General features: G+C 51.5%; 1 protein-coding gene across 2 annotated transcripts in view; it reads right to left on the bottom strand.

The window, feature by feature from the left end:
• Window positions 1-1,063: 1,063 nt before the first annotated feature.
• Trim67 (tripartite motif containing 67) overlaps window positions 1,064-14,435 on the bottom strand; it is a 38,152-nt gene continuing 24,780 nt past the window's right edge. Inside the window, exons 5-10 of one of the 2 annotated variants that reach the window (XM_063260040.1) lie at window positions 14,176-14,335; window positions 11,564-11,709; window positions 10,142-10,280; window positions 9,261-9,564; window positions 7,445-7,607; window positions 1,064-6,520 (exon numbers count right to left, since the gene is read on the bottom strand). In XM_063260040.1, the coding sequence (XP_063116110.1) occupies window positions 6,455-6,520; window positions 7,445-7,607; window positions 9,261-9,564; window positions 10,142-10,280; window positions 11,564-11,709; window positions 14,176-14,335 (978 nt within the window). In that variant the 3' untranslated portion in view covers window positions 1,064-6,454. The remainder of the gene's footprint in view (window positions 6,521-7,444; window positions 7,608-9,260; window positions 9,565-10,141; window positions 10,281-11,563; window positions 11,710-14,175; window positions 14,336-14,435) is intronic. The other variant, XM_003473495.5, reaches the window with a different exon arrangement.

The following is a 14,435-nucleotide window of genomic DNA, read 5'->3' as shown; positions in this document are numbered from 1 at the left end:
CTGTATCTGTACTGTGAGTCTTGTGCTGGCCCCAAATCCCCAAGAGTGAACAGAGGACAGTGGGAGAAGACATGTCAGCCACAGGCAGCTGGGGATCCAGCATATGCTACCCAGCCATCCTCTTATGTGACCAAAGGCTTGCAGGGAAGAATATGTTAGAGGCAAGTGTGACCCAGAGAGAGGGATCTTCAGGGACTGTTCCAACCCCTTCCTTGTGTCCTTGTAACTGATGGGAGGACTCAAAGTTTGGTCCTCTCACCCCAGCTCAGAGGAACTCCAAAGATGAGTTGGCCAAGGGCTTCACTGGGTCTTGATGTTACCCTCTGTCCTATCCCTCCTCCTCCTCTTGACTCCTATGGGTGCTGATCCCAAGAGCACCCCTAAGAGACACCCACACTCTAGTCTCAGCTTTTCCTGGAATCCTAACCTGCAGCTTCCATAGCTAAGCTCCCCAGTGGTCAGTGGGTAGATGGTCTTGGGCTATGGAGATGTCATGAAGACCATGGTGTGAGGAGCCAGTGAAGCACTAAGTTTCCGGGTCAGACACATCTGGTTTCAGTCCCTGGGGCCGAAGGGCCAGTGAGTCTCTTGGAGGCCCGTAATTTACAGTGTTTCCCTACAGCTCAGTTTCTGTTTGGAGCACAGATAAATTTTTCACTTGTGGATCTATGTTGCATGTGTTGACTGTCCCACATCTCCAATTTCTTTGTTTTTTTTTGTGTTTTTTGGGGGGGTTTTATACCAGGAATCAAACTCAGGACCTTGCACTTACCAGGCAGGTGTTTATGCCACTGAACTATATCCCGGCTCCAGCTTCTTTACCTTCTGTAGACATGAATTCCATGACCTCCCCCCTGTTGAGGGTGTGCCTTTCCATTTAAAGCCACATATATCACCACTTCAAGATTTCCTGGGTCCACAAAGCAAAACCGCACTGGCCCACTATCCATAGCACCCATCTAATGGCCCTCCTAGGTAAGAGCCCAGCCTCCTCTGCTTGTCCAGCAGAAAGGCACAAGGTTGCCCTGAGCTACCATCACAGACCACACAGGTCTCCAGTTGCTGGCAGTGTCAAAAGAATTTATTTCAAATTTGCTTAAGACTGTGGTAAAACTCAAGTTTTTCAAAAGATAATACAGAAAGTGCTGCCAACTGCCAAAGACCACAAAACACAGTGTTTGCAATTAAAAAAATACAAACGCTTGGGGATACCAATACAAAAATTAGAAAAAATTACTTTTCTTACCACTGCCCACCCCTCAGTGTTTTGTTTTTTTTTTTTTTTTCCGTGGAACAGGAACAGCCACAGGACCGAGATCTGCCACCAAATACTAACCACTAGGGACAAAGTGATGTGATGGGAAGAGGAGGGAAAAGGGACAGAGAAAGACAAGAAAATGGAAAGTCTGTCAACAGCCAAAACAAGGACACAGCTTTTTTCTTGTTAAATTCCTTTGCCAACGTTAAACAAACACCTCTCATGCTTAATACAACAGCATAGTGCGAAGGCAGCAATTCTACATCATGCATTTACATTTCTGCTTTGCCACTTACCCTTCCTCCCAGTGCTGAGACCCTGCGGGGCTCAAGAAGTCCAGGCTCCAGCGGGAGGGATTGGAATGGCTGTCCCAAGCCTGTCTCATGAAGCATGCATCCCTAAGTCCTGCTTTCATAGCTACCACCAGCCCCTTTCTAGTCCCGAAGCCTTGCTCGGGGGTCTGATCTGGTGCTCAGTGCCCACTTTACTGGCCCACAAGCTCCAGGGCCATTCCAAGGACTAGGTTGGAGGCTGTGGCCACCATGAGCTGTGCCTCTTGAGAGAAGAACATTGAGTCAACTCCCAACTCCATCCAGTTGAAGTTAACATCATCCGTTGAGACTTCCCCCTTAATAGCTCAGAAAGTGAAGTCCCAGAAGTCATCAGCTCTCTGCTCACTGCAGAGAACTTGTCGGTGACACCAGGCCTTAGTGACCAAGTGGACAGAATGCCAGATTAATGTCTCCTTGGCGTGGTGGAGCTTCTGCTTGAAATTACGAGATTGCTGACAGGAAGCTTCTTCCCTGCACTTGAATGGAGCACCAGACCTCCCTGGGAATGGAACACTTGGAGTGTTACTGTCTTTGTTCAAATGCACCTGTTTTAAATGCCTCTTCTATCTCCTCCTGATAGCTGAGTAATCAATACTTGTCCTAGTCACAAGGAGGCTTTAGATGGAAGACATTGTGGTCAGAGGAGTCTGGAAAATTCCCCGCATAGCATTGATTGCTCAGATGTGAGCCACTGATCTAGACTTGAGATACGTTTTTTCTTTAAAAACCATTATTCCATAATCCTCACAAGACAAAAGAGGAGGTAGGTTATTGTGACTAGTCCCATTTACAGGTGGGGATATTGAGGCACAGAAAGATTCAGAGATTTGCCCCCATCCATTCCCATGACCCAGAGTCAAAGCCAGGTTAACAGCAAGGAACATCTGAGGGCTGCACGTGGTGTCTGGTGAGTGCATCCCACGCCAAGCCCACCCGCATCTTTCTGCTGCATTTCCCTAAGCTGCCGGGATTCCGTCAGGGAAGAGCTGCTGAGGAAGATGGTCAATGACAACAGCTATGGACCCACTTCAAAAAAAAAAAAAAGTCCTGAGAGTTCCCAGGATTGGTACAGACTTGAGTATCTTGTAGAAATATCTGATTAGATTTTGCAACCTGCTAAAGGCTACAAACTCATTAAAAATTCCCTGTTGCATCTAGTGACCAAAGAAAACAAAAGCGAGGAGTTTTTCCTTCCTGACGAAGGAGGGTGGTGCCGAGCATTGTCCAGGAGCAAAGATGTGACACCTGGCAGCATGGCATATGCTTGTGGCTCGTCCCTTTCCCCAACTGAAGGGCCCACTGAAGGCTTGTGGAAAATCCTGATCTTGAGCTGACATAATCGCTGGCAGCTCTGTGATACAGGGTTTCAGTGCAGCACAGAATTGGCTGCCACCATCACTCTGAATATTGACGCATGACAGACCAATAGCATGACTAGATGGTGCTCACAGTGGGAAAGTCCCAGGAATATCTGGCAACCTCTCTAGATACTTGTGATTGTCACAACTAACTGGAGGTTGCCCCAAAGTGTCCATAGAAGTGAGATACTTTGGCTTCACCTCCAGATTTGTTATGGTGTTCTTCAACATTCCCATGTTGAGGTCCCAAAAGGCTCACCCACCTTCCCGGCTGCAGGTAGTGGTGGGACTGGGCAACCACCTGCCACTAGCATAGAAACAAGCCTTAGCAGGAAGTCAGCCTTTCACTCGAGTGAGGCAGGAATCCCCGGAAAGTCAGAGCGATGTTGCACCTGAGTCTTCCTGAGGGTGCTCTAGCAGGGCAGGGACACTATAAGTAGAGAAAAGGCTCAGAGAGGAGGGCTTCTTTCCTCTCTTAGGGAGCACCACAGTGTCACATAGGCTTGCTCTGGGATGCATGTCCCCACCCCACCCCGGGGGCCACAGGGCATCAGGGTGCTGTTGCAGCTATGGAGCACATAGAGGCTGACAATCAGCCTGGGTCACAGTGCTTAGGCCAGGAACCCATGTTCACTAAAACTGGGATCATCATGTCCCAAAGAGGAGAGAAGGAAAAACGGCCTGTTGTGGCCATTGCCCTCCTGTCTTGGAGCAAGAGATGGATGCTCAGAGTGAGGGAAGATTCTCATGAGTTCTTCTAAAAGAGATGAACTTTGATCAAAGTGGCTCACTAGCAAAGAAAGAACTGTGGGGCTATGTACAGAGGCATCAGTGTGACAATGGAACTCCACATCTTAAGCTACTTTGAGTCCCTTTTTCACGGAAACTGTTAGCAGACTGACACCAAGGTGCCCCTCAGCCAGCCCAGCCGAAACCTCATCCTGATCTTGTTTATGTACAAGCATCTGGCCACACTGCAAAGTGGTAGGGGATTTGGGTGATGAGAATCCCATGACCTGTCTGTCCCTTCTACTACTTCAGCCTTGGTAAGTTCCTTCTTTTCTTTTTGAACCCCACAAAAGCACAAATGTGTAGCCAGCCTGCCCTTCTCTCTGTGGCTCATGGTTGCCCTGAGAAAAGCTTTGTCTGTGGTGGCCTGGAAGGAGTCCCCAACACTGCCCCTGGCCTTAGCTTTATTGCTTTTGGGCTCTGGTGCGGATAAGAGGGGAAATGCCCTCACCTCAATGCGCTGTCCTGGCTGCTGCTCTTAGAATGTCAGACAACTTTGTTCTTAAAGAGGCCCACCGAGAGAAGCCTGGGTATGGCTCAGTGGTAGGTGCTTGCCTAGTATGTGTGAGGCCCTGGGTTTGATTTCCAGCACTGCTTTAAAAAACAAAACACCTGAAATTGTGGGCACTTTGATTTGTACTTCTGCCTTTCCTTGATTTGACTGCTGGCTCCCCAGCATTCCTGAACTGCTCCTGCTCCAAGATGGGTGATTTTAGGTGTCCTTGTGACCCTTCTGACTGAGACCTCTTTGACTTCACAGCATTGCCAGCACAGGCTTCATGCCCAGAGCACAGCCTGTCTTCTCCAGGACAGCAAGACACTCCCAAAGCCACAGGCATCTGGACCTGTGGACCTCACCATGGCTTCCTTGATGCAAGAAGGCTGTGGCCTCTGTGTTCTTCAGGCTTTGGGTATCTACCTCATGGGGAGTCAGGGTCCTGGAGCGGAGGCCAGGGCCGAGGCTATAGGAAAGTGGGTGGGGGAGGCAGCCGAGCAGAGGAGGACAGCATGTCAGGTCTTGTATGCGACAGAGAGCTCTGGACATGGCTCTGGCACAGGGTAAACAGAAACAGAAACCAGTAGGCAAGGAAGAAGCGCTGGAGTCAAGCCCTGGACCTCCACAGAGCAGGTGGCTCCAGGGCCTAGTGTGGAGGCCGGAATACAGCACCAAGCTGCTCCTGGTGATACTAGGCAGCTGCCCCACCTGGGCACATCTGAGGAGATGGCGGGCCGTGAGTGAAGTCCGAGGTAGGATGGCTGGCCCTGCACAGCCTGGCAGCGGATCCTAAGAAACAGTTGGGATCTGCACGAGAAAGTGGCTGAGGAAGCACAGTTGGTGCCGGTCTTACAAAAACCCACCCCAACAAGTGGACAAGCCAGTCCCCAACATCAAAATCAAATAACTTATAAAAAAGAGTCTTAAAAAGGAAAGAGCACGGTGACTTCCAGGTGGAGATAGAGGAGTAGAACACAGGGAACAAGGCAGGAGCCCAAGGTCAAGTCCAAGAAGTGGGAGGACAATGTGAACCTCCTCCCAGTTCTGTTTCCAGGAGGGGGAGGACTCACCCCAGCACTCCCTGGCCCACGGGACACAGTGCACCTCGGGTTGGCCTGGAGACGAACAAGTGCAGGCCATTGCTATTAAGTTCCTGTCTTTCTCACGGTCCTGCCCACCCTGTCACAGCAGAGCCACCCTCTTGCCATCGGGGTACTTCTCGTGTCTAATGCTTTCCTGACAGCAGTGTGTGGTTAGAGGCCACAAAGCAAAAGGCGGACAGATATGAGAGGCCTTCCCAGGTCTCCAGCCCCTCTGTTTCTAAGTATGTGGGTGGCCTGGCTCAGAAGAATAGCTTGGACACATTTCCAGTTAGCTTCTAGGGCAGCCAATTCCAGAAAAGTCACCTCTAGGTGAAGACATGTCACAGGCATTAAAATTCCAATATTTCCATCTATGGCTAAGAATTAAGAACTCAGGGAATGATATGTAACTGACTTTTGGACAAACGTGTGTGTGTTATGTGTGTGTGTATATGTGTGACAGTGAGAGAGATAGAGAAAGAGAGAAAGAGACAGAGAGAGACAGAAAGACAGCATACAACTGGCTGATTAATAAAGACCCTAAGGAAGCCCTTTAAAAGGTTCTCAGTAAGAGAGAGGCAAAAATCAAGCATTAACGATTAATGTCCCTGTTGATCAGTCCTGAATTAGGCCTGCAGGTGACATGTCATGTACTGAAGGCCCCAGAGCCGAAATGCTGAAGGATGACTTCTCCCAGAAAAGATGAGAACCTGCCAGCAGGGGTAACACTTATGCATGGGGTGACATCACAGCCCCTGGCTCCATCTCAGGGTGCCAACCTTAAAGTCTGCCTTCCTGTCTCCTCCAACAAAAGATCAGCTTTGCAATCAGACAGCAGGAAGCATACCCGTGACCCAAAGGCCTTGCTCCCTGGGTGAGCCCCACGTGGTGAGTCTCCATAGCATTTGGGTGGGAGAAAGTGAAGGGCACACCTGTGTCCTCCACTGGTGTGGGAGCTACAGCATGACCTGCAACACGTCCCATAGAAACCATCTCCAGATATTTGGTGGCTGCTGAGCTGTGCCAGGACTTGTTTGTTGTTTGCCTGCCCCCTTGGATGACTGGAGCTTCTTGAGGACTTGTGGCTCCTTCCAAAGAGGCCCCAGTCACAGGCCAGCTGGACAGTGGGAGCTGCCAGGCTAGTTGCCTGTCAGCTTTGGCCTCCCCAGGCTTGTTGGCACTTCCAGTCCTGTGTGCAGGGTGACCTGGAAGAGAGGACCAGACAGCTGAGGCTGCAGCCTGCTTCCCTTTCCTGTTTCTGGGCTGCTCACCCCAGGGACTTACTACTAATAGCCTTGTAAATGATCAAGAAGTAATTGTCATTTGCAGGAAAATGAATGGTATTGGAGGTCATCACATTAAGCAAAATATAGCAGACTCAGAAAGGCAAGATTACATTTTCCCTAATATATGAAATCTTAAAAAAAGTTAGCTAGTTATTGTGGCACATTCCCTAATCTCAAGGATGGGGATGAGGCAGGAGGATCAGTGTGTTTGGGACCAGCCTGGACCACATAGAGTTCAAGGAAGTTCACAAGGGGCAGTGGAGAGGTATGAGGAAGGGCAGGAGGGCAAATAGATATACTCAAAATACATTCTACGCATGTATGAAAATACATTGAAACCCAACACTTTGTAAAACTAATAGGCAGTAATAAAATATATTTTTTAAAAAGGAAATGATTGCTATAGATGCATCAGTATGTAGGGCCGGTGAGCAGCCCAAGGCAGGTCTCCACCCTCTAGGTGACACTCCTTTAGAGGATAAGGATGCCATCCTTGGGTCTCTCTTCCCACCATCCTCAGGCCTCTCTTTTTTTTTTTTCCAAAGCTTCCTTAAGATGGAGAGGCCTCTCATTTTGTCTCTGGCCAGGACTCTCTGCCTGGGCCCAGCGCTGTGCTTTGCTTCTCTAAAGTCAGCCCCACTTGGTCCAAGAGAACAAGGGGGAACTGATCCTCACAAAGAGACCCCACCCTGGGCATGCTGGGGCAGTGGTAGCCAGGTTCTCTGCTCTGTCTGGTGGGCTAGTGACCAGCTTCCTGAGACTCTGACTTGCTCTAGGGAGGGCAGCAGCCCATGGCTAGCAGGGGGAGCGCACAGACCACCCCTGGCAGCAGGCAAACAGTACCTGCACGTTGCGGTTGAGGCTGAGGGCCGGCATGAAGACCCCATCCACATGGCTGAAGGCTGTGGGGCCCTGCTGCTGCCCGTTGATGAAGAAGGTCAGAGTGCGCTTATTCAGGTCCAAAAGCACACCGACAGTGGCCCCCTTGCACACGCCACCTTCCGTCCTAGAGAGATGGAAGGAAAACCCATCACCACACTCAGCCTGGGGTACAGGCCATGACTCAGGAGAATCCTCTGAAGTATGTCAGGGATACCCTCACCCCAGGGTTGGCGCAAGGCATATTCTGTGGTTTTTCAAGCATCTGGTGAGGCACATCCATTACCGGACCGCACAGCAAGTCTTTTAACCTGGGAGACCAAGTTGCTCAGCTCTGCCCAGCACTAAGTGAAACCTGCACACCAGAGAAAGGGATCCCTCTGAATTTAGAAGAGGCAGAATGAATGTAAAAGTTGCCTTTGCCTGCCAAAGAGAGGAACTAACTTGGTCCCCCTTTTAGTTTTAAGCTATGCCGATGCAGAGCTGGATTGAGATGTGGACACAAAGGTTGCAGAACATACATACCATCTTGGGGACAAAGCTATGGCAAGTGGAAGGGCACAAGTTGAAAATCAAACCCTGTGTCTGAGTCTCCATCCCCAGGTGGCCAGCGGTGGGGCCTTGAGCACCTCAGTGATGGAGCTACGGGAACCTGTATCACGTGCTTGGGGAGGAACACCCTCAGAGAACGGCCTGGGTCTGGCTGACCTTCATCACACCCATGGGCCAACTCACCCCATAGGAAAAGCACGTCGGTGCTTCCTCTTAGGACTGAGCTGGGTAGCCCAGGCCCAGAGAAGGTGAGCAGTGGAAGGGCTTACAACAAGAAGCCTGGAGGAGAGGTTGTGGGTGGGCCTGGAGGGTGTTCCTGGAGAGGGCAGGTCTTCTGGAAGGTGTGGAAGGCTAATTGGGTCAGGACCCACAATCAGAAAGGGGACTTGAACTTGGCTGGTGGTGTTCTTCTGAGGTTGACCACAGGGTGGCGGTAGTAACCGTCCTGAAGCGCCGGGCCTTGACTCCTACCGTGGAGCTCAGCACTCTGCCCCTTGTGGGCCCTGGTACCACTCAGCCTGCACAGCCGGGCCAGCCAGCAAGAAAACAGCCAGGGCAGAAAGTGCAGAGAGAGAAAAAGCTGCTGGCCTGTCCTCAGGCTCTGGAAGGAAGGACATTAGCAGAAAACAGCTAGCAGGCGGGATCCCCAGGGACTTCAGGCCAGTTCTTGCCAGACCAAGATTGCCTGGGAGAGAAGCCTGCTCTCTGGCTGTGGGGAAAGTGGCTGCCTGTAGGAGCAGCAGGTAGACCCAGAGCAGAGATCTGTGAGGACGGACTGTCAAGAGTTGGGGCCTACTGAACTTGGCGTTTTGAGACTCCCTCACCCTTGAGGACAGTGGTGGAAGTCACTCCAGGTGAGTGACCAGAAATGGCAACATCTGCTCCCTGTGGACAGCCAGGGCCCACTCACAGCCCGAAGTGACTCAAGCTTGGCTTGATGGCTGCAAAGGAAAGGGGAGCAAAACCCGAAAGAAAACCATGAGCTCGGTACCCAGAATACCCATCATGTACCAGGTGCGGACTGTGGACCTAGTGTGCGAGTGCTGTGCTAGCCATTGTCACACACTCTCATTTGGGCTGCAGACCAGGGGTCACTTCCCTGGTAATTGTCAAACCACCTGGAACTGGAGAACCAAGTGCCTAAAAACACCACCACGCGGCCCCTGCGCACTTGGCATTGAGGGTGGAGATGGAATGGGCACATCAGGAAGGGCAGCGCAGCACGCACCTGTTGGTGTGAGAGTTGCAGTGCATGAACCAGCTGCGGTTGTTGTCCACGTACATGGCCCAGGCCTTGTCATCCTTGCCCAACATCATGTCCTTGGCCACGCTGGCCCTGGCCACCCCAAAGGCAGGATCTGGGTGGTTGTCGTACCGGTCCACGTGCAATTCCCAGTAGTGCACACCCTTGGAGAACGCGGCTGTGCCCAGCACTACCCGGTCATCGTAGCTGCTGCAAGTGGCTGTCTGGTTGTCATTGGATAAAATGATGTCCCGGTGCCCAGAGTTGGGGTCAAAGGTGAACCAGGCCACTGGGAAGGGAAGACATAAGAAGAGCGGGGTCAGGCGATGGAATTCTCCCACGGTTTCTAATGTGCTGAGACCCAGACGCATTGGTTTTCACTGGAGAGTGGGCACCCAGTGTCCAGTGGTCCTTTGTCTGGGAAGTGTCCACACACCACACACACACATGCACACACGCACACACAGCAATGCACATGTTCCTTGCTCTGTGTTCCTCCACATTCCCATCCCCAGAACCCAGCATGCCAAGGAGCACAGGTGTTCAGGCCTCCCAGTCCCACATGCAGATGCATCGTGCAGTCCTGCCTTCTGGGACGCTTACAAACACACGCACTGTTAGGAGAGAAGGAAGGGGACCTTGATGGCCCACCTCGTGGTGGGAGACTGAGACACAGAGGAGCAAAGTGATGTGGCCAAGGTCACATAGCTTAGTTCTCTGTTCTGCAGCCCATGGAGGGGGACACCCCTTTGACTTCCCACCACCCCAGGATGTGAGACACGAGTCCCTTTCTCTAAAATCCTCACCATAGCACTCAAGGCAAGACTGGATGTGTCTGTGTGCCCCCTCTGAGATGTGGTGCTTACCATCAGATGTCTGCAGGACAACTGTCTTACTGTACGGCCCGACACCTGAGGAGTTGAAGGCCTTGACCCTGGCATTGTAGGTGCTGTTGAAGTGCAGCCCGTCTATGGTGCACAGAGTCTCCTTGCCAACATACACCTCCTGGAAGAGCCAAGGCTGCCCATTAGTGCTCCAGAAAAATCCCTCACAGCAAATTGACACTCAGAGTGCTATTGCCCAGCAGGACTGACAGAAAGTGCCAGAGCCCAGCAGTGCACGGCAGGGCCTGAGCCATGGTCAAGAGGGCAGGTATTCATACTGCTGGTTGGGTGGCCTCTGCCTGGGAGGCTGGGGGAGGCGGGGAACCTAGAGAGACAGAGCAGCAGGTCTGCAGCTGGATGCCACACTACCAGATAATGTCCTGCCTCTACCGAGGTTGACCCTGCCAGAATAAGATGGAGCCTGGGGGACAGGACTGCCACATCCTTTCCTGATATTGAGGTGGAATCTTTTGCTTCTGGCTTCTTAGGGCTGCTGTTTTCCAGGTGTCTCTGGGGGTAAGATGTTCCTGCCCATATCCCAATTTTTCCCTTCTATGGATTTGTTTACCCTTGGCTTCCAAGTTCTGCTGGTTCTGCTAGCTCCCAGCACGTATGACCACGGCAGCTGTCACCATGCCGTGCTGCTCATTTGGCCTGCAGCCTCCACCTGCCTAGTGAAGGCTCACTTTTCACTTTTTGTCCCATTGCAAATTAATAGTCATCATTGTGCATTGCATGAAGTATCCTAATGGCCACACACCCCAGGGACACACACAAGATGACGGAAGCTCCTCCCAGAACCCCACTAATCTTCGTAGGGGCTGCTCTTCAAATCCAGCTATGTCTGAAAGCCTCGCCTTTCCCTGCACCCCTGCTGCCCACGAGCCCTGGCCTTGGCCTGTACTCAAGGAGGGGCTGTCTCTGAGTTTTGTGGGTGCTTCTCTTAGTATTTCCAGTCTTCCTCTGTTCTCCTTTCTGGTTTCCAGGAGAGGAGCGCCTCCCCCTCTTGCTTTACCTGCACCACAGGAGAGACAGAGATCTGCACTCACTTAAGGTCTGCTGTCCCTGACCCAAGCTGCATCACCTCACTTTCCCCATAACCCATACCCATACAAGATTCAGTGATTCCCAAAGGACACACTTCCTCTAAAAGTTGAGTATATAAGCACATATATAAAAATTTTTTTGGCATGTGGTTATGAGGATTAAACTCAGTGACTTCACGCTGAGCTGCATCTTCAGCCTTTTTTAGTTTGAGACAGGATCTCACTAAATTGCACCCCTGGGTCCCTGTGGCCAGGCCCTGTTCTCAGGTGGCACTGTGGTTAAGAGAAGCCTCATGGACTAACCCACTCCCTGGCCACCCACCATGCATCAGGGCCCCCCAGGACCCATGGGACTCACCCGGAACTGCCCCCCATCGCCATCATCCAGCTCCAGGACGTAGCCATCAGCAGGGCTGGGGGTGAAGGGTGGTGTCCTCCAGGCCAGTGTGACACTGTTGTTGCGGGTGCAACACTTCTCCAGCTGCAGCAGGGGTGCAGGCGGCACTGGGACAGGGACCGTGGGGTCAGCTTGCAGTGTCCTGCTCCCACAAGCCCCTGAGGGCCATGTGACTGAGCTCTCTCTCTCTTGCCACCAACAGCCACTGCCAGTGGACAGGGAAGCACAGGGAGCCCTAGAGGAAGTCCCACATCCCAGGGGTTGTGCCCGTGGCCCAGTGCTCAGAGCCAATGTCCTGAGAAGGAGCTCCTCTTCCCCACCTGCACACTGAGAGACTGCAGAATACAGCAGAGTCCACACTCTGCCTGCTGCCCTCTCTTGGAGAGGCTGGGACCAAGTGAGATGGCCTCAGGCTTACCCTTGGGTCAGGGCATAGGATACTGTGCTACGGATCATAACTGCCCACCAAAGGCCCCTGTGTTAGTGTTAGAATTGGTTTCCAGTATGGTATTATTTGGGGTATTGGCAACTTTAAAGGATAGGCACTAGTGGGAGGTCATCAGGTCACTACCACCATGCCCTCAAAGTGGGGTGTGGGACCTCAGCCCCTTCCCTTCTCTGTTTTGCTTCCTGGCTATGAGAGGAGTGGGTTTGCTATATCATACTGTGGCTGTGATATACTGCCTCACCACCAATTAACAGGTCAACCAACCATGGGCTGGAACCTCCATAACTGTGAGCCAACATAAACCTTTTTCTTCAAAGACTATCTCACAGATTTGTTACAGTGATGTAGAACTGACTGACACAAAGTACACTGATTCATCTTCCTTTGGGAGGAAGATTTAAGAAGTCAGGGGAGTAGATCTAGACAGAGGAAACATCTTGGAGGATCCTATAGCCAATCCAAGCAATAGGGCTTGAGTCAGGTGTACCTTGAGCTCTCCTAGGCTGACAGTGGGAGAATCTGCATGCTCTAACTCTATTTATCAAGCTCAAGAGAGTTCTGAAACTGACATAGTTCACTCTGACCTTTTTAAAAAGGGAAAATGATAAGATTGGTTCTGGAAAAAATGCCTATTTCCATTTAGCTCCAAGAGTGAGGTCATTGGACCAGGGATTTAGCTCAGTGGCGTAAGCGCCTGCTTGGCAAGCTCAAGGTTGTGAGTCTGATTCACAGTACAAAAAGAAAAAAAAAATGAGGTCGCTGGCAGCCCAGCTGGATGACATCTGACTTGCATGTCCTCAGCACAGTTAGACTCTTGCCCACTGGTCCCCTTCCATCCCCTCCTGCTCTCATCTCAACCCCGCAACCCACAAAGTAGGAGCAGTACCCAGTTTCCTAAGCTCCTCCCATGGCACCTCCACTTTCTGGGATAACCGTCCCTCCATGCAGCTCCTGCACCCCACCAGGCCACCCAGACTCCTCACACTGTCTCATTTGCACCTGGGGCAAGTGGCACTTCTGAACCTCACAGGGTACAAAACATGGGAATGAGACAAAAATGTGCAAGAGACTTGCTTTTCTGTGAGGTTAAAAATGGCCACATCACACATCCTGCAGTCAGGACTCCTGCTTCCCAGATCTGCAGGTACGGCCTCCAGTCTGCAGAAGATGGAAGAGCTGTGCTTTCCTCACTAAATGCCCGCGGCAGCTCTGAGAGGCAGCGTGGAGGACAGGACTCTTGCCTGGCCATCGCTTGCTAATTTCGTTAACAGTCCAGGTTGGGGAACCTTTGCTTAGCTTTTCATTGTGTGTCCCCTCAGACCTCTGAAGCCGGCTCCCTGCTCATTCTGCTCTCACGTCTGACTTCCTTGCTCTTTTTTGGGATATAGAAACTTTGTTCCTGCCTCAGAGCCCTGGCACTTGCTATCCCTCTGCCTCCCTGGGTGCTCTACTCTTAGGTTGCTTCTCTCTAGTTCCTTTCCTCCTTCCTTCCCCCTCCTCGCCTCAAAATATACCCCCCAATATCTACTGCTGCTTCTCTCTCTGCCCTCTATTTATAGTGCTTACCAGTATCTGACACTATGTTCTGATTTGTTTGCATGTGATGTATAGCCTTATCTGGACCAGAAGCTCAGTCAATGAGGGGTTGGTTGCAGACTTGATTTTTCTTGCACCTAGGTGAACTGGCATGGTCAGCATGGCCTGGATGGACACTGTTTTTTTGTTTTGTTTTGTTTTTGTTTTATGGCACTAGGGTTGAACTCTTTGCACTGAGCTACATCCCCAGCCCTGTTTTATTTTCAGACAAGGTCTCTCTGAATTGCCATGTTACTCAGGCTGGGCTCAAACTTGGAAATTTTCTGTCTCAGCTTCCTAGAGATTACAGATTCATGTCACCAGCCCCAGCTAGTGTTTCTGAATGACAAACAGAGCTTACTTTACAAGGAGGAAGCTCATCTCTGGCTGAGGCCAGAACCCAACCTCCACAGCCAGGTCTGTCGCTTGGCATCCCACCCCTCACTCTGCTAGCCTGGGCATCACAGGCTCCCACCAGCACCAACTGCCCCTCAGACTGGGTGCTCTCTGGGAAGAAGCACCCACTGAACTGGGGCCAACCGCGGCTCACCCCTACATTTCATCTGAAGAAAGTCCAGCTGGTGGATGGCCTGCAACAGCGGCTCACTGTCCAAGGTCAGGTCAAACTCTGCAGACACTTTCGGCTCCAGGGCACCTTTGACCCACTGCTCCTGAGACACCTGCACACGCTTGATCAGCGCATCGGAGATCTTGGGGAGGGGAAGCACAAGGTTGAGGGTCTGAATTGCAGGAAAAAAATTGTACACAGTTGTTGAGGAAGGGCTGGAGCTCTGTGCTTGCGGTTTGGGA

Source organism: Cavia porcellus, unplaced genomic scaffold, assembly GCF_034190915.1.
Source record: "Cavia porcellus strain 051 isolate PalLab524CR breed Dunkin Hartley unplaced genomic scaffold, mCavPor4.1 scaffold_13, whole genome shotgun sequence".
NCBI classification, from domain to species: Eukaryota; Metazoa; Chordata; class Mammalia; order Rodentia; family Caviidae; genus Cavia; species Cavia porcellus.
The sequence above is the reverse complement of the archived record's forward strand: the minus strand, read 5'-3'. Positions and strand labels throughout refer to the sequence as shown.